This window comes from Plutella xylostella, chromosome 18, assembly GCF_932276165.1.
Source record: "Plutella xylostella chromosome 18, ilPluXylo3.1, whole genome shotgun sequence".
NCBI classification, from domain to species: Eukaryota; Metazoa; Arthropoda; class Insecta; order Lepidoptera; family Plutellidae; genus Plutella; species Plutella xylostella.
Genome location: NC_063998.1, coordinates 11029410 through 11049992, shown reverse-complemented (window position 1 = coordinate 11049992; position 20583 = coordinate 11029410). Strand labels below are relative to the sequence as shown.

General features: G+C 42.7%; 2 protein-coding genes across 3 annotated transcripts; one reads left to right on the top strand and one right to left on the bottom strand.

Annotated features, from left to right (window-relative positions):
- Positions 1-306: 306 nt before the first annotated feature.
- On the bottom strand, positions 307-4154 carry LOC119692795. Of its 2 annotated transcripts, XM_038114366.2 has the most exons (5): positions 3194-4147; positions 2990-3086; positions 2791-2898; positions 689-883; positions 309-464 (listed from the first exon to the last, which is right to left on the bottom strand). In XM_038114366.2, exons 1-5 carry the CDS (start codon positions 3970-3972, stop codon positions 420-422), a joined length of 1224 nt encoding a protein of 407 aa, XP_037970294.2. In that variant the 5' UTR covers positions 3973-4147; the 3' UTR covers positions 309-419. The 2 variants fall into 2 exon arrangements, with proteins under 2 accessions (XP_048483280.1, XP_037970294.2); XM_048627323.1 differs by lacking the exon at positions 2791-2898 and having other exon boundaries at positions 307-464; positions 3194-4154.
- Positions 4155-7892: 3738 nt separating this feature from the next.
- On the top strand, positions 7893-20347 carry LOC119692686 (serine/threonine-protein kinase LMTK3). Its single transcript, XM_038114038.2, has 9 exons — positions 7893-8700; positions 9065-9231; positions 9506-9688; positions 13299-13437; positions 13815-13950; positions 19098-19123; positions 19578-19715; positions 19905-19990; positions 20146-20347. The coding sequence occupies exons 1-9, from the start codon at positions 7893-7895 to the stop codon at positions 20332-20334; spliced, it is 1872 nt and encodes a 623-aa protein (XP_037969966.2). The 3' UTR covers positions 20335-20347.
- The last annotated feature ends 236 nt before the right edge of the window (positions 20348-20583 follow it).

The following is a 20583-nucleotide window of genomic DNA, read 5'->3' as shown; positions in this document are numbered from 1 at the left end:
TGTTTTTTTATTGTAAAGTTAAATACTTACGTGATTAACAAACGAAAATTAATACAACAACTGTATTCGTTTTATCAGGATTTCATCGACAATTTATAAAGTTGTTCAGTATTTCAGGTACATTTCCTTGTTTTCGGGATCTTCACTGAGGAAATTCCACGCTGTATAATAAATATAACAAATTTAACAAAGGTAACAAATATAGCCGAATGTTCGGCCGAAGCCGAACCTCGGTTCAAATCAAACCACATTCAGCCCATCACCAGTGTAAAGACAAATTATTGTAAAATATATAAAAAATAAACAATAGGGTAGGGTAGGTAGGTACTTATTTCTTAAATGTTTTTAAATTAATAATGTTAAAGTTTAATAATGTTTTTAAATTAATAAATATTTTTATCACACCGTTTCACCACCGTTTAATCTTTAAGTAATGTGTAGTAGCTGTACGCTCCTTTGAGGATCTGAAAAAAAAAAGAAGTTTGGAAATGAATACGTTAATACTAAAATTTTCAAGTTTGCTAATTCATGATAAACATTGAATATAGTGCCATCGCTGTGATTTATTTTTGCCATAATATGTGTACGTTACATAGATAGGTATAAGTGGGTAAGTAGTAAGTACTATATTTTTATAGAAATTATGGTGGCTGGCGAGCCTGGTGACCGGTGAAGATGATGAAGTTACGTTGACGAAGTTGGCGAGCGTGAGGTCCGCGAAGGGCCCGGTGGTGAAGCAGATGGGCGCCGCCAGCTGCCCCGCCAGCAGCCGCAGCGCCTGCCCCCGCGCCGCCGCCTCGCGCCGCCGCGCCCCCGCCCGCGCCCCCGCGCCCAGCCCGTCCGTCCACGCGCTGTGGTACACGCCCTGCATGGCGAGCTGGCTCTGCGAACAGTCACGCGCGACGGACATGTACCATTTTTATTCTGTTTCTATTAATGACTTATATGTATATTAAACTAGGTTCTATAAGTACATAAATTATTATTAGTATGTTTGTGTGTCAGTGGTGTCTTCCGGTCATTTATATAAAATCTATAGTTGCTAGTAATGCCACGCCAGCGAAACAAAAACGGTGTTTCCAACAACGTTCAACAAACCGATGCCGATGGTAGGAACGCCACATCAGACATTAGGCATCTTTCCCATAGTGTTACTTATTTCCAAATTGTTATAAGTAGGTATATACATAAGTCCCATAAAATAATATTGCGCCTGTCTTGCTGTCATTGTCCACAGCAATCAATATCGACCGAAATGACCTTTAATAAACTCATATTTATCGACGCTACGCCGCGCCGCCGCTGTATTAATTGCAGTTGTTAGATAGGTATTGTTATTATTTAACTGAAGTTCTCTTTTTCTCTAACTACCAAACTACCCTCTACCTTTAAGCAACTTATCTATTCATTCTATATTTCATTCAACGACTTTAATACAACGGACGTCTCTCTTCTCAAGCTCTTCTCCCATCCCAATGTTTGCGTCACGCGCTATATGAAATGAAATGAAATCGTTTATTTTTTCGACGTAGACTATTAGAATTACTTGTCAAAAGTCATAATCTACCACCATTTCTATTGATTTCTATATACCCATTGCTATAGACCGTTTCACCGGATAATTGATCTTTCAAACCCCTTGTTACGTTGGACTAAGGTTGGATTTTGAATGAATGAAGTCATGTTATTTAATGAAACGCTCTATAGTCAAATCTGACGTTATCTGACAGATGTTTGACAGGCGAGCGACGTTGCTTAAGGCGCGATCAGACGGTTCACTCGAGAGAATATTCATTCGAGGGAACGGTTTATTTTCTTTTCATTCCATGTTCACACGACTTAAGTAGGAATGAACGTTCATTTATAATTTTCAATAATATGGGTCAATTCAGACGTACCACAACCACACCACAGCCACAACCACGCGGTGTGGTTGGGCGTATATTTTGTATTGACAATGAATAATCCAATTCACACGTGCCACATTTTGCCGTTGTTATCGACCACCTGTGTAATACGACCACGTCGCAACCACATCGCAACCACAACGCAACCACATCGCAACGGCAACGCCGCCAGCGGCGGCGGCACCGCGGCAACCTGTTTTCCGTATTAACTGCACACGACGACGTGGTTACCACATCGCAATGACAGCGACAACGCAACCACATCGACATTTTGTCGCTGCCACAACGCAACTGCAAAAAGCCGCTGTCACACAATTCACACGTAACCACAGCTTGACCACATTTTGTCGCTGCGACGTGGTGTGGTTGTGGTACGTGTGAATTGACGCTATATGTCGTCGGGTGAGGTCGTGCGTCGCGGAACTACAGGGCTCGAGACAAAATAGCCGAATGCGAATGAACGTTCATTCTGTGTGCAGACTGTTTACTTTTCTTTCATTCGGAGTGGGAATGAAAGATGCGAATGCCAAAATCAAACATTGTTGGATCAGTTCATTAATGAATTCATGTTCCGAATTAATTCTTGTTTCATTTTGTGTTCACACGTATCATTTCGAATGAAAGACAGAAATGAAAGAAAAATAAACCGTCTGATCCCGCCTTTAGGGATTTTTAGTTGCTAATGTTTGTCCACCAACCCGCACTAGGCCAGCGTGGTGGACTAGGCCTAAACCCTTCCTTCATTGGAAGGAGACCCGTGCCCAAGCAGTGGGGACGTGATGGGTTGGGTAGTGATGAATGTTTAACAATATCCAATATCTAACCTTCTATACCGGGCTACTGGGCAACGAACACATAATTTAATAAAATAACAGTTAGTTACCTTACAAAGAACGTCGTTGCTGATCCAAGAGTACATGAACACCTGGGACACGCCAAACACCAGATATTCCACTGTCAAGATTTTTTCTGTAATATTCATAGGCATAGACTGAAACAACAGGTACAAAATAATGTTTCAGCATTTTCCAGAGCGACCAATGACGTGAGTGCAAAATGTAAAATAAATAAAAAGTTCTCACCGTGATTTGGAAGGCGGTAGTGCAGAGCATGAGCGAGCAGAGCAGCGTGTACAGGAACATCACCGGAGAGATTAAAGAGTTGAATATTTTAGAGTACCTGTAGGCAAACATCATCACTGTCAATCACACACGTGGTACGCTTGGAAATCATAATTTATATTTGAGCAAAAAATTAAATGATCGGGTAATACTGGGGCAACTGACTTGATAAGCATGACGTGTTCGGTGTGCACCTCGCGCACGGTCTCCCAGAAGCGGTCTCCGCCGGGCGCGGGCGCGAACAGCCGCTCGCAGCGCGCCGCCAGCAGCTGCAGCTTGCAGCCCAGGAACACCATCACCACCACCGCCGCCACGTCGAACGCCGTGAACACCGCGCAGCCGTACAGCGCGCCCATCGCGAACCAGATGTTGGCGATGAGGCGCCCGCGCGGACTGTATTTATCGAACGGCACGTAGGCCTGGAAGATATGGTCGACCGGGCCCATGAGCTCCGCCGGCACTCGGTCCAGGTATCGCTCGGACAGCCACTTGATGTAGGGCCCGAACACTAAGACGAAGCCGGTGAAGACGCTGAACATGCAGAAGGCGGCGGTGACGCGGCGGCTCAGCGCGGTGTAGCGGCGCACGGCGGCGGCGGCGGCGGGCCGCGCGCGCTCCGCCTCGTCCGCCGCCGTCACGTAGTCGTGCAGCTCGCGCCAGCGCCGCTGGAACACCAGGTAGCAGAACGCCTTCATCACCACGTTGGTGCTGGCCATGTTGATCTTGAGCGTGAGCACGACGAGGTGCAGGTCGTCGCTGATGAAGTACAGCTCCACGTACTGCAGCACTATGAAGGCGGTGCCCAGCGCGTGCAGTAGCAGGCAGGCTGTGCGCGCGCCCCGCCCCGCCGGCAGGTACAGCCCCGCCAGCCGCAGCAGCGCCACGTTGGGGCCCAGCAGTACCTTGCTGTCATCGATCAAAGTATGTTTTATTCTGTTTAACATTGTAAGCGACTTCTGTAACTCTAACTAAATCGTGTGAAAAAACAGTTGAGTTTAAAAGTGCAAGTAAGAGTACATACCTATCTAGTAATACCTAAAGGGTGGCTTAGTAATTGATTGATAGTCCGTAATTAAGGCGTGAAATTGAATAGTTTTTTTCATCAATTACATTTAAAACAGCTGTCCTACAAATACCAACAGGGACGTACTCGTAATATAATATATAATATTACTAGCTGTTCCCGCGAGCTTTGCTTCGCCTTAAAAAGTTTTCCCGTGGGAATTCCGGGATAAAAAGTAGCCTATGTTCTTTCTCAGGGTCTAGACCATATGTATACCAAATATCATTCAAATCCGTTCAGTAGTTTTGGCGTGAAAGAGTAACAGACAGACAGACAAACAGACAGACAGACAGACACAGTTACTTTCGCATTTATAATATTAGTTAGGATATTAGTTAGGATTAGGATTAGGATAATATAAAAATATAATGTTTATGTATGATAGGAATCATCATCATGACCCATTATGTCCCCACTGCTGGGGCACGGGTCTCCTTCCAATGAAGGAAGAGTTTTAGCCTAATACACCACGCTGGCCAAGTGCGGGTTGGTGAACCCCAACACAAGCAAGCTGTTGTGCTGAGAGAGTTGTCGGGTAAGTGGGCAACCCGAAGTCCTCTGACTAGGCTTAACGACTGCTGCCGAAGCAGCAACCGGGACCCACGGCTTAACGTGCCGTCCGAAGCACGGAAGCGTCCAGCAAAGAACCACTTAAAATCGGTCACCCATCCAATGGCTGACCGTGCCAGTTGTTGCTTAACCTCAGTGATCAGTTACGATCACTGAAGCCCGCTCGACTACGGACGCTTCGATGATAGGAATAAAAGGCAGAAATTGGCATACTAGATTTACTGATACTCATCCTTACTGGGACCTTAAACAACGAAAATTTTGATTAAAATTGACTTCGTGATATATGACTTTAATTATTTTTTTTCAATTTTCAACTGACTGACGAAAATAGTCAAAACTCGTGTGTGTTTTTTAACCGTATTGTAAATTTATAGTGTTGTTAGTCTTTTGACATTTGACAACAAATTCCTACAAGCTCTTTAAAACATAAAATCACCTATGAAATAAAATAAAACTTACATGAGGTACATATTATCATTATATGTATGTATATTATTTAGTTTAATAAGTACCTACATAACAAAATAAATTTAAAAAAGCCTCTGCCGTCAGGCTTCATTCCATCATTATTTGTTCAAGCTTGTGGCAAGGCATTATGACACATATATATTATCCACTTAGTATAATTTTCAATAAATCCTTGAAGTCTGGGTGTTTTCCACACAGTTGGAAACCGGGACATAATAATAATAACTAGTAATATATTATCATACTGATTCACAAGTACAGTGAAAAAAGTAACTTAAAACTATTATAATAAAAAACAAGTTCATGAAAAGTATCTTATTTAAAAAAAATGTTTGAGGCAGCACGTGATATTGGCGGAATTTGGGCATGTCCAAGGCATGTCAATATCGTCTTCTATTCTGTGTAGTGTCATCTGTCATACAAAAGCAAAACAAATTATGGTTTTGTATTAATTTCCATTCTTAATTGGATTTCTTAAATTTCTTTCATGATAGTATCTCTGTAATAAGTTATAGTATAAAGCTAATGGTTCTTGTTGAATTGTGATTTCCGGCGCGTGTGTTTATCACTTATTGGAGGTAAGAAGCGGCGGCGGGCCGGGCTGCTCGTGCTAGCGGTGTGCAGGTGTCGGGGAGCAGACGATGTCCTGTAACTACATGTCGTCACTCACACATAATCCTGTACAGCTAAATGTCGTATATCGTGAAGCAAGGGAGCCGCCCGGCCCGGGACGACAGCGCTATTGTTGATGTTGCATCATAACGGGAGCATCATGCGCTCAACTTCTTTTCTTTAACCAGATATACACACATTAAATGCGGCCCTGCTGGTATACACTAGGTATTTTAGTTTCATCAATTAGGAAAAAGCTCAGATGCACACTTTAGGTCAGTGAGCTTTTGGTCCCCATGTTGTTGAATCCAACCTGTTACCATGCTGTGAGCACGGCCAAAACCTGAGAATAAATACTGTGTACCTGAACAAATACTTATATGTTAAGTACATCATGTGATATAATATACTATATCAGCCTGGGACCTTGGTAGAAATATCGGTCTGTACACAAATATCTGCACCGGCTGGGTATTGAACCGCAGACCTTTTAGCACTCATAGGGTCACTAACATCAAACAAATATATTCTGACATAACAGAATGAGGATTGAATCCAAGGCTGGTGGATCTTTTATCACACGGTTCCCCTCATCTGGCCTAATCTTTATTGCCCTAAACTCGTTTCGCATACCTTGTAAGCGGTAGACGGTAGTTGGTAGACTCATCACTTCGTCAAGACTTATGTGGCATAAGACTCGTTTCGTCTAAAACTCTTTTGGCACAAACTTGAAACACCTAAGTCTCGTTTGCTCTAATTGTTCGTATTGGTATAATCTTGTTTCTCCTAATATTATCTTTACAAATACTATATTAAGTATGTTTTAAATGTACAAATTGTGGTATTTTTCTCCTACATCCCGAAAATTACGATATTATATGATCAAAATATCGAAAGTGAATGACCATTATAATTATTACAAACGCCATTAAACCCCATGGGATCGAAACCTAAAGATAGGTGCGACGACGAGCAAAGCGAGGAGGAGCGTGTTAGGTGCACATTATCGTCAAAAGCAAAGCGGAGCGCAGCGAAGCGGAGCGGAGCGTTTCCCACATAGCAGCCACAAATATAAGGCACCAGTTTGTGCTATGTAGGGAGACGCTCCATCAAAGTTAAAGCCAAACGAATATGATTACTTTATATAACCTATGCCATAGCATTATTAGGCTATTCAAGATTTGGCTATACCATTATTAGGCTAAACAAGATTATGCGAAATAACTTTTTACTAAAAGAGATTTATGCCATACGATTTTCGGCGAAACGAGATTTTGACCAAACGTTACTATGCAATACGAGATTAGGCAAATAAATCTTAGGCCAAAAAAGGTAGAACATGAAACAAAAACATCAATGTCATCTGGAATTGAAATGAGGAACTTTGGTTTATCAAACTGCAGCACTATGGATAAAGCTACTGTGGATGAGCACGCTCAATTATCCAGGCCAGGACTGGCCAGGTAGAAAGAGCTTAATTGCTTTAATTTTAATGTTATGGTTATTTGAATTTTTAATTTTCTTACTTAAGATTCAGATTAAGTAAAAGGATAAAATGTAATATGATCTAATTAAAACTAAAGTGATTAAAAGGGAGCAGCAGTTAATGTTAGGCCACTTGTTAAATATGAAAGAGAAATTAACTGTCCAATATGAAAGGCGGATGAGAGTAGTCTTCCATAGTGTTTTATGGATGGCTGTGTCAATCAACAAATTATTGTCAAATTTTACTTAGAATAAATGATGAATCTGAATCTTTGTTAAAGCAATGGCAATGTACCTACCCATTGCAACAAAACTCTCATTGTGTTAAATATAATATTAAAACATAAATAAACCTATTAAATACTGGGTGTAGGTCCATCACCTGTCTTTAAAATTGTTTTATAATACTAAAGTATTGGGACTGGATCAATAAAACACAAAATGTTTGTTATTCATCCAAATTTATTTTATCACCTTCAAAGTATGCTCCTTCAGAAACGATACACATGGGCCAACGAATTATCTAATTTGAGTTTTATTCAATAATTTCATTTGTGTTTTATTGATCCAGCCCCGATACTTTTTACACAGAATGTATGTCAAATAAAATTACTAAGATGTAAAATTTTATGTTGAATAAATTATATTCTACTCTACATATAGATGGAGGCGGCGGAGGCAGTGGCGGGGGACGGGGAGGGCCCGGCGGCCTCGCACGAGCGCCTCGTGGCCTACGTGCACGCCGTGAACGGAGACCCCGCGCCGCGCGCCGGCGTGTGGCGCGAGCATTCGTACGCAGCGGGGACCGCGGGGGGCGCGGCGGGGGCGGGGGGCGCGCGCGACGCCAACACGCGCACGCTGCTGGTCCCCGCGCCGCCGCCCGCGCCCGCCGAGCTGGACGTGGAGGGGGTGGAGCCCGCGCCGCCGCCGCCCGACCCCGCGCCGCCCTACGAGTGCGGGGAGCCACTGGACGAGGGCGCGGAGGAGGCGTGGGAGGCGCGGCTGGAGGCGGGCGCGCGCGGGGCGGCGGCGCGGCGGCTGGCGGGCGCGGCCGTGGCGGCGCTGCGGGCGCTGCGCCTGGCGCGGCTGGCGGGGGCGGGCGGCGCGCGGGCGGCGGTGCGCGCGGCGGCACGGCGGCTGCGGCGCGCGCTGGCCCCGCACTGGGCGGGCGGGGACGCGGCGTGGCTGCACGGCGCGCTGCTGGCCGCGCTGCCCCCCCGCTGGCGCGCGCTGTACCTGGAGGTGGTGGCGGAGCTGCGGCGCGCGCTGCCGGCGCTGGTGCTGCGGCTGAAGGACCCGGCGCTGCCCCCCGCGGCGCCCGCGCCCGCCCCGCGCGCGCCGCCCGCCTGCATGCCCATGTCGTCGCGCCCGCTGCTGCTGTGGCTGGGCGGCGGCCGCCCGCGCCTGGACGCGCGCTGGGAGCGCCGTCTGCGCGCGCTCGTGCCCACGCACTACATCCGACTGCCCAACCGTGAGTCCCACATTATGCTATTGTAACGTTATTGTTCTATTTTGAAAACATGCACAAATGTGGTGATTGGGATGGACGTCAAGAATATATACCGGACCAGCGACGAAAGGTTCCAGTCAATATTATTTCATATGCAGTTATGTAGACCTGCATGGTATGCTTAAGGGGAGGCCCAATGTAATTATACCTACGTGCAGATAACGGCTGTTTCTAATTTGAATAATATTATGCTGGTATGGTTCTGTATGACGTCTGAGTGATATGAATGTGGTTTGGTCGGCAGTGGAGCGCGACGGCGTGGAGGCGTGGTGCGTGGCGGCGGCGGCGGCGGCGCGTGCGGGCGTGGCGGCGGCGGCGGCGGGGGCGGGCGGCGCGCGGCTGGCGCTGGGCGGCGCGGGCGCGGGCGCGGCGCTGGCGCTGCAGCTGGCGGGGGGCGCAGGGGGCGCGCGGCCGGGGGCGCTGCTGCTGCTGGCGCCGCCGCTGCTCACGGCCGAGGGGCTGCGCCACGACCCCGACGACCCCTTCATGCAGGTACATTTACATTCATGAACACATAGGTAATATTTATAAATAGCTATACATATACTTACATGACTGTACCGTTCGATGGAAATTTCAATTTAAAATTCTGCATCTGCACCTGTTTTAATTTTGTGCGAAGTCTGAAACCTGTATAGTTCGTAAAAGTTACGTCCTCAAAAGAATCTCCATAACCCTAGACTTTTAGTTCAGAGATTTCATGATTAATGAGAGATCTTTCGCTTTTACTTGTATTTGCTTAAACATGTGGTTGTGATTGTTGCAGCTGCGTATCCCGACGCTGGTGGTGGTGGGCGGCGCGGCGGGCGGCGCGTGGCGCGGGGCGGGCGGGGGCGGGGGCGGGGTGCGGCGCGTGCTGCTGGGCGGCGCGGACCAGCTGCTCCGCGTGCCGGCGCGGCTGCGGCGCGCGCACAAGCTGCCGCAGTACGCCATCGACGCCGCCGTCGCCGTCAGTACCAACTGCCATCACTACAAATTGTAGCTAATTCGATTTCTGTACCTATGTCTGTATGCCTAGAGAGATCTCTAAAACTATCGAACGGATTTTGATATAGTTTTTTTATAGATAGAGTGATTGACACACATTATTCTAGATGGGAATAAATTGGACCTAGTTAATGATACTGTCTTTCTTGGTATGACTATAGATTCAAAGTTACAATGGGGACCTCACATTGCCAAATTGGCTGGAAGGTTGAGCTCGGCAGCTTTTGCTGTACGGAAAATTAGACAACTGACCGACGTTGAAACCGCCAGATTAGTTTACTTTAGTTATTTCCACAGCTTATTGTCGTATGGCATTTTGCTTTGGGGTAGAGCCGCTGATATTGAGACTATATTTGTATTACAGAAAAGAGCCATCCGCTCTATATACAAACTTGGTTCCAGGGATTCATTGAGAGAACTATTTAAAGAAATTAACATCCTTACAGTTCCATGTCAGTTCATTTTTTCCAATTTAATGTATGTACGAAAGAATATTTCAACTTTTGATACAATTGGCAGTAATCATGACATTAATACTAGGAACAAGCATAAGCTGGCTTTTCCAGCGATGCGTCTGGCGAAAGTTAATAAATCGTTTTTAGGGTACTGTATTAGATTTTATAATAAGCTTCCAGCAGAAGTTGCTCAAATGCCAGAGAATAAGTTTAAGTGTTACATTAAAGAGAAACTGAGTAAAAAAGCTTATTATAGAATTGATGATTACCAGGGTGTCCACTTTCTGGAAAGTCAGGGATAGTCAGGGAAAAGTCAGGGAGGCTCAAGGTGGTCATGGAAAGTCAGGGAAATTGATGGGCCACCTGGAAAGTCAGGGAAAAATGACTAGTAAAGCATATATTTTTGCAAAATTGTAGATCTTTCCTTTACTAATTATTATTTTTCTTCTTCTATTTTAAACGTAAAAGACGTAAATCATAAAATAAAATCTCGTAAGCCAGATTCCAGACTCAGTTCATAGTTTGTTAAATAGTAAAATTATGTTTCCTTAATTAATTTTTTTTCAAAAGAGTGTGACTCAGCTTGCCATTCTGAACAACTTTTGTTAGTTCGTGATGAAAAATAAGTCCCCACATAACGTGTTGGTGCAGACGCGCTGTATCGGCGCTCATTTCACTCATCAATTCCCATAATTTGCCACGGCAGCAGGAGCGCATGCAGAAGCGTTTCCTCCACGCGGCACCTAATGTTTTTTTTTAAAGCGTCGCGCCCATACGAAAATATTTGATTTTGGTTTTGTTTTATTTTAATTAATTACGGTATTTACAAAGCTTAACACGCTTTACTCGAGTTATTTCGGGTTTGAAAGTCCTAACATTACTCTACAAGGTGCTAGTACAAGTTTTATACACAAATTAAAAAGTTTATTTCATCTAGCTGATTCCAAACTCTCTTACTTACTTACTTATTCCCAATCTCCGCTGGGGAGCAAAGGGCCGAAGTGAAGCGCCGCCATTACTTACGATCTTGGGCCAGCTCAGAGACATCCGCCCAAGACATCCCCGCCTGGCCCATTTCCTTGTTCACAGAGCGCTGCCATGTCTCTCGCGGTCTGCCGAGTCTTCGTTTACCGCCCTCGGGGTGCCATGTCAGCGCTTCCTTTGGGACGTCTTCAGTGCGCCTGAGGACGTGTCCTATCCATCTCCATTTGCGTTCTTTTACGGTTTCTGCTACAGGTTTTTGATGTGTTCTGCGCCAAAGTTCCTCGTTGGAGACAAAGTCAAACCAACGGATCCCTAGGATATTGCGTAAGCATCTGTTTACGAAAACCTGTAGCTTGTTCGTGGTTTGAACCGTTTTCTTCCAAGTTTCGCAACCGTATAGGAGAACGGTCTTTACGCACGCGTTGAACAGGCGGATCTTGGTTTGGAGACGGAATGCGGAAGACCTCCACACTGGGCTTAACATGGCAAAAGCTCCACGGGCTTTGTTAATGCGATCCAAACTCTCATTTGAAAAAAAATATATGAGGAGGCGTATTTCTTCAAAGCACCCTGTACTAATCCTACCATCAATAAGTGTGCTTAAAAAAAAATTAATTAGGTCTAACTAACTTCTTTTGCAATAATAATCAGTGTATCCAGCTTGAGTTTCCAAACTTTAAATGACGTTTTTCAAAAGTAAAATGACATTTCGAAAATAGAATTTTTTTTTGTTTTTGTTTATTTTATTTTATGGAAAACTTACAGCTAAAATTTAACAGTTTTACACTAAAAATAAACAGTTGAAAGCCAATTAATAGTTTTTACTAATTGGTAACAGAGTATAACACAAATGATTCCTATGTATGCAAACATACTAACCTAACTGGAAACACGAAACTAAACTAAGCAAAATAAAATATTATTTATACAACCTACAATATGCTATGAGTATTACATAAAATAACAGTTAAGTAAATAATGTTACTACTAATCATAAATAGTTGAGCTAAACTTATGATGTATGAGAAATAGGTATATATTTATATATATACCTATTCTCAATTTTGCAAATACAAAAAAGAATTACACGTTATGGCAAAATAAAAGTATTTATTATAACTTAGCTGTACAAAAAAATTAAGAAGGTACTTATTTATCATTGCTTTCTATACATAATGTTGCAATAGTGGTAGATGTACATTGTACATAGCCGAAATAGAGTGACTCAGGTGATCACTCTAAACAACTTTTGTTTTACGTGTTTTTGAAACTCGCGTTTTTTTCTCATATAACTTCACCTGTCTAGCAAAGTTTGTGTGGAAATCTTTTTTTTTTTAGAATTTCATGTTGTTCAAAATGATCTGCCCGAGTCACTCTCGCTCTCGTCTCTTTCGGCTTAATATTTTACTTCACTAAAAACTTTCAAATCAAACTTTTGTTTATTTTGATCTCTGGTCAGGGAAAATTTCTGAAATGGTCAGGGAAAGTCAGGGAAAAGTCAGGGAATTTTTTGGAGGATTCTGAGTGGACACCCTGATTACTTAGAGGACGTTAATGCATGGCTGTGATAAGTAGTTAGCTCTGCTCATATTATAATAATAATAATAATTAAGCTTATATGTATTGTATACCAACTAGTTTTAAGTCTTTTTTTGAAAAGATGGCTCAGGAGTTTCTTGCCTCCGTTCTTCTCCTTAGACAGAAAGAGCCCCCCCTTATCCGAACGGAGAGTAATTTGTAAAAATTGACGTTCATCAGAAAATTTTATATTTGTACGATGAATAAAAAATTTTGACTTTGACTTTGACTTGACTTTGACTTTGACTTTGAAGATAGGTTTTTAAAATGATGTACTTTATATCCTGTAATTCCCATAGGAAAACCTATTAGGACGAAGCGAAGCTGGGAAAAGATAGTTTTCTATAAATATATTCACCCCGCAAAATTTAACTTCATACATACTGCTAAACGTATGTTTGTCGTCGCCCGTTTAAAAATAAAGCGAAGCTGTTTCAAACATATCACTCACTGTAAGTTATGTGTCACCTATGCAAACTTCATTGACCAAAGTTAGTCAAGTGCGTTTTTTTTTAAATGCAATAATGATATTGATGAAGTTTCTCCTGCACTAAGGACGAGTGTGCGCGCTGGCTGCTGGAGGTGTGCGAGGCGGGCGCGGAGTCCCCCGACCCCCCGTCCCCGCCCCCCGCGCCCCCCGCGCCCGCCGACCCCGCGCCCCAAGTCACTCACACACATAAGAGACATCGAAAAGGTAAATTCCTGATTTGTTATCATTTTGTACTTCTTTTATTATGTTCTACCTATCTGAACCATTTATGTTGAACTTACCTATGCGCTTCTGCCATACTCGCGGAGGCTCTCGATGATGGTTTTGCCGCCATCATGACTCATGAGAAAGATATAAAGCACCACACATTATTATGCATGCAGTCTAACGATACACGCGGCTTGGCAGGGTGGCGCGAATCCGAGAGGTCAAATTGTTTATGACTCTGACTGCTTCATAAATCCGGCTGAATCTGAGCGACAGCTTGCGTTATGTTGGCTTTCAGTGAATATGTTTTTCGACCGTTGCACTGTTAGCCAACAAGCCTCGGCTCAAAATAATTTATTTTTACAATATTTCAGTTTCGGAGAATTCAGACGAAGAGTACGCTCACCTGCCTGCGACGCGGCCCCCGCCCCCCGCCGTGCGCCCCCCGGCCCCCGCCGCGCGCCCCCCGGCCCCCGCGAGGCCCCCGGCCCCGAGAGTGCCGCACAAAGGGTGAGCGTACCTAAATACCAACAGTTTTAACTGACTTAAAAAATGATTATAGATTGGCAAGTTGCTTGGCGACCCTCCTTGCGGGGTGAAAGACGCGGAGGGGACGAGGTACCCAAGACGACAGCGGGTAGCGGGAGGGTAGCGGGGAAGGGCAACGCGTGCACTGCATGTCATTGTTACGGCAGTCTCGGCCGCGCAGCCGAGGCGGCCACATGTCTAATATAGTCTGTCATAATTTGAGTGCGACCCACATGAGATCATTGATTCTGAGACCATTAGTCTTAGGATGAGTGTTGAGGCCTTTTTAATATTATCATTATATTATTATTAGGTATCTATAATTCGTCAACAAAATAACGTTAAAAACAACAAATCGTATAATGTCTCAATATAGGGGCTTCTTGTAGAACAGCGTACCGGATCAGTCATGCTACGCGGCTAAAGGTTGGTACTACGCAGTCAGATACGAAAAAGTAAACAACAAAGACGAAGAGTCCATATGACAGTGCGTCAGTTGTCAGTTCTTGTAACTAGGAAAGCAACCAAAATTTATGTTTTAGTTTTAGTTTTTTAGTTTTTATTTATTAGGAACACAAACAGTACACATCCGTAAAATACATAATATTCAGTACAATAAGGTAATAATCTAGGAAGTTATACAGATTAAATGTGTTCACAGCTTACATTTAGTATTAAATTTGTAACAATGTGAGTGATAATTTTGTGTGGTTACTATAGTATTAAGCAAATATGTATTTATCTATACCTGAGTTTTTGTTATATAAGTGTCTTATCAATATTAGTTTTAAACAATGCCAAATGGTTATCAAATATATCTAAGTTACAAACAGAATTTACATTATTGAGACCGTTGTACAGTTTACACATACGAGTTATTGGTGATTGTCGACCCAAGTTAGTTCGGCTAACTGGCAAGCAAAAAGTGTTCTTTAATGGTACCCTTGGACGGATCCGAGGAACTGTTAACCTAATTATGTGATTTAATGAAAGTAATTAATGAGCAAAACACAGAGAAAAATTACAAAATTGATGAAATTTTGAAAGAAAATGGTCATATCGTGCTTCGCCTACCCCCATACCACCTGGAATTAAATCCTATTGAACTTGTGTGGCGGTACGTGAAAGGCGAGCTCGCAAGAACGTCGATTGACTCTAACTTAGATAAAGAGATAAAAGACTTAGAGTTGCTTTTCTCTAATTATTCGCCTAAAAAGTGGAGAAATTGTGACGACCATGTCATAAAAAATTAAGACGAATATTATAAATCTGATAGAGTATTTGACGATGTATTGGACAGGTATGTTATTGTTTATTTATAATTTATTGTAAATTAAACATAAATTGGTTTTTGTCTTAGATTTATAATTGAAGTTAATGAAAACGATGATGAAGATGAGGATGACGACGACGATGAACAAGTTCAAACAGAGAGTGAACATGAAAGTGACATGGAAATTGATTTATAAAATAAAACACTTTTACATAAATAAATTCAAATTGGTAGATATTCTGAAGGTAAACATCCAAATTTTAATGCTGTCAAACTATAAATTTTAAGCTAAATATGACATTTACGGGAACAGTCATAGAATAAAATTTTACTTACGTCAGAAATAGTTACAAGCTATCGCGAGATTAATCCGGGCACACTTTTCTACGTGTGTAGCATGTCGTGCTACCTCGCCCCCGCCACTTCTTTCACCCCGCAAGGAGGGTCGCCAAGTAACTTGCCGCATTATAGGTACCTATTCGTCTGTATAGTCGACAATATTCGTGATTCAGTTTGCGAATCACGAATATTGTCGACTCTAGACGAACGGCGTTTTATTAGTTTCTAACGTTACCGACAGGGGCGCTGATCAAGATGTCATACAAATTGCGGTGAACCGACTAGAGTTGAAAATATTCGTAATAGCACACTGATCATCCGGTATACCGAGGAATACACATACAAAATATTTTTATATTAATATCATGGTTCATTGAATTAATGAATTTTGGGAAACCTTTCAGCCTTTGAAACTTTACCACTTGTCGTGTACCTAAATAACCAATTTTCTATTCGCCCATTCTTCTATAGCCCATTAGCAACTGGCATGGTTCAAGGGCTATCATTTTAACCTTATCTATCATAATATGTATCAAACTCAAAAACTCAAACTCAAATTTTTTTATTCATCGTACAAATATAAAATTTTCTGATGAACGTCAATTTTTACAAATTACTCTCCGTTCGGATAAGGGGGGGCTCTTTCTGTCTAAGGAGAAGAACGGAGGCAAGAAACTCCTGAGCCATCTTTTCAAAAAAAGACTTAAAACTAGTTGGTATACAATACATATAAGCTTAATAATTATTATTATAATAATATGAGCAGAGCTAACTACTTATCACAGCCATGCATTAACGTCCTCTAAGTAATCATCAATTTTATAATAAGCTTTTTTACTGAGTTTCTCTTTAATGTAACACTTAAACTTATTCTCTGGCATTTGAGCAACTTCTGCTGGAAGCTTATTATAAAATCTAATACAGTACCCTAAAAACGATTTATTAACTTTCGCCAGACGCATCGCTGGAAAAGCCAGCTTATGCTTGTTCCTAGTATTAATGTCATGATTACTGCCAATTGTATCAAAAGTTGAAATATTCTTTCGTACATACATTAAATTGGAAAAAATGAACTGACATGGAACTGTAAGGATGTTAATTTCTTTAAATAGTTCTCTCAATGAATCCCTGGAACCAAGTTTGTATATAGAGCGGATGGCTCTTTTCTGTAATACAAATATAGTTTCAATATCAGCTGCTCTACCCCAAAGCAAAATGCCATACGATAATAAGCTGTGGAAATAACTAAAGTAAACTAATCTGGCGGTTTCAACGTCGGTCAGCTGTCTAATTTTCCGTACAGCAAAAGCTGCGGAGCTCAACCTTCCAGACAATTTTTCAATGTGAGGTCCCCACTGTAACTTTGAATCTATAGTCATCCCAAGAAAGACAGTATCATTAACTAGGTCCAATTTATTCCCATCTAGAATAATGTTAGTATCGCATTGTCTAACATTCGGCAGTGTAAATTTAATACATTTCGTTTTCTTAGAATTCAATAGAAGATTATTAACGGTAAACCAATCGTGTATGTCAGATAGAATTGAATTAATTTCATTAAAATTATTTTCTCTTCTTTTAACTTTAAAAAGCAAAGAAGTATCGTCAGCAAATAAAACTATATTAGTCAATTTTTCAACCATAAAAGGCAAGTCATTAATATAAATGAGGAATAAAAATGGTCCTAGAATAGATCCTTGAGGGACGCCTATTTTTACATGAGCCCCCTGTGATTTAGTATTGTTAATATCGACCCTTTGTTGTCTCTTGTCTAAATATGAAGATATCAAATCTAAAGCCTTTCCTCCTATTCCATAGTATCTAAGTTTCGAAATTAAAGTCTGATGGTCTACACAATCAAACGCCTTCGACAGATCACAGAAGACTCCAATAGCATCGTGATGGTCTTCCCAGGCGTCAAATATGTGCTTAATCAACGCAGTACCGGCATCGGCTGTTGATTTGCCTTTTGTAAAACCATACTGCTGGCTATGAAACAATCGAGCATCATTGAAATGCAAAAGCATCTGACTGAGTATGACCCTCTCAAATATTTTACTCAAAACTGGAAGAACCGAGACAGGCCTGAAATTTGCAGGGTCCTCCATATCCCCACTTTTGAACAGAGGTATAATTTTACTAAATTTCATAAGATCTGGGAACACACCTTCAGCGATACATTTATTAAAGATGTTAGCTAAAATTGGGGCGATTTTATTAATAATAGAAAGAACAAATTTAACTGACATTCCCCACAAGTCTTCAGTTTTCTTCATATTTAATGACTTAAATGTTTTTATAATAGTTAATGTATTAATATATCTGAATTTAAATTCCTTATCGGTTGAAGGTGCGTTCTCCTTCGTCAGGGTTTCAGCTGCTGCAGCCGAAGAATCCAGGTTACACGTAGTCTCTAAAGGAATGTTCGTAAAACACTCTTCAAAGACCCTCGCCACCGCATCATTCGATGTTATAATGTCATTGCCTACCTTCAAAGATAAATTTGTCTCGCGTGTTCGATTCTTCCCCGTTTCGTTATTAATAATAGTCCAAACGGCCTTAGATTTGTTAGCAGAGTCTTTAATCTTGTTATTAATAAAAATTGTCTTCGCACAGTGACAGACACATTTATACATCTTGCTATATTTCTTCACATAAGATTGAAAGTCAGGTCGGAGTATGAATGTTTTCATCTCATACAGATCATATAATGTCGCCCTGCTTTTGCGAATACCCTCTGTAGCCCAGTCACAAAATTTAATTTTATTGTCAATCAAAACTTCCTTCGTTTCAAAATTACTCTCAAACTCATCAGCTATTATCTTAAACAAGTTACTATACATCTCATTAGAATTGCAATCTAATTTAACATTCGGAAGTTTTTCGTCTAGTTTCTTCAAGTAATTGTCAATTTTCTTTGTAGTAATCGGTCTGCATCTCACCTTAGTTTTATTTGTCTTGTCAGTGTTTACTAAGGTAATGGTCTGCCCACTGTGGTCTGACCTCAGACAATTAATCACACTACTGTCTTTAAACTCACAGTTACAGAATATGTTATCTAGACAAGTGGCTGACGTGGGTGTAATTCTAGTTGTAGTATTATTATCCTATCCTAACTAATATTATAAATGCGAAAGTAACTGTGTCTGTCTGTCTGTCTGTCTGTCTGTTACGCTTTCACGCCAAAACTAGTGAACGGATTAGAATGAAATTTGGTATACAGATGGTCTAGACTCTGGGAAAGAACATAGGCTACTTTTCATCCCGGAATTCCCACGGGAAAACTTTTTAAGGCGAAGCGAAGCGCGCGGGAACAGCTATCATCTATAATAATATTATGGTTTTCCTCTTGAACTCGTGTAGAGTTTGTCTCCGAAATGGAAGGATTAGCCAGTCGTAACAGTTGTGTTTGACTATAATGTCAGTTGATTATGTCCCATTCCCCATGCTCCATATATGATGCTACACCGTGGATATAGCCTGTATTATAATATTTATCTGCTCTCTAACTTCACAGGTCAAATCGGGCAATAGAGATAGTCGGTAAGTGACAAATAAATCAATCATCACCGTACATGTCAGATCTTTATTTATTAACCAGTCATTGGTCTTCACATAATTTTACAATTTATTAGCGAATAAGCAGGTACCATCGCCTTCTCTCTTATCTTATACAATCATATATATCTATTAAAACGAGGATTAAAAAAACTGTGCATTAACGATATCATCTTAAAATTAAGTCTGAGGACCACAAGTAAACTATACAGAATAACTACACCTTACAACTCTCACTTGTCGCTCGTTTGTACTAACAGAATCTACCGAAGAAACGATACGATCTAACTTAGAGCTAACTGTCTCACGCTATGTCTACTCGTGCAGGGGTGGTCCACTACTGCAGGAGACATATCGCAACAACGTTATACTAGAGTTAATAATACAGTAGTAGGTCACTCGCTCACTCGCTCACTCGCTCACTGGCTGTGTCCCGCAGAGGGGCGCGTGGTGTCGCGCGTGGTGGGGCGCACGCCGCTGGCGCTGTTGCCGCCCCCGCGCCGCGCCCCCGCCCCCGCGCCCGCCCCCGCCGACATCATGAGCATGCCCATTGTGTTCGCGGACGACGACGACGCGGGTGAGTCACACACATCTCACTCACGCTAGTACCTCGAATCTTGAACCGTTCAAAATATATAGCCGTTACATATTCGATGTTACATGTAATAATTTTAATAAAAATATTATTGATATTGCTTAATTAAGTACATATTCACAGAATGCTATTTAGGTATGAGACGAAATGACAGTGATGTCGTTGTTACAGCCGCGCTGGCCCCCGCCCCCGCCCCCGCCCCGGCCCCCGCCCCCGCCCCCGCGCCCGACGTGAAGGGCGCGCCCTCCGCCGTCACGGTGAGTCCCTCAGTCCAGTCTCCACATCTGGTTCATTGCTTCTAAATTGTCATCAGTTTTAGACTATTATGTGCTGTAAGACAGTTAATGATGCTCAAGGTCGTAGTGGTGGGCTGGATCAGCCGCTAGTCGTGACTGTGCGTGTCGTGTTGCAGGTGAAGAGCGGCGGCGGCGCGGGGGGCGCGGGGGGCGGGGGGCTGCAGTACAGCAAGGTGATCGTGGCGTCGCGCGGCGGCGGCGGCGGGGGCGGGGGCGGCGCGCGCGGGGCAGGGGGGCGGCCCATCGTGGTGCGCGGGGGGGTGCGGCTGGTGCGCGCGCGCCCCGCCGACGCCGCCGACCACTGACCACCCCCGGCCTCCTTCATATGCCACCGAATTACGGAACGTTTTTACAACTCAAATTAAAAATATTTATAATTACAAGACCCGGTAAATCTACTTAAAATATGTAGAACAATAAGATTATAATAATGTATCGGTGACTAAGTACATAACTGCTCCTATTGCATTGTATTCGCTAGTTGTTGTTTAATCACGTGGCATACGAAGGCGCGGGCGCGGGCGGGGTGGTCCGGGCGGGCGCGCTGGTCGCGG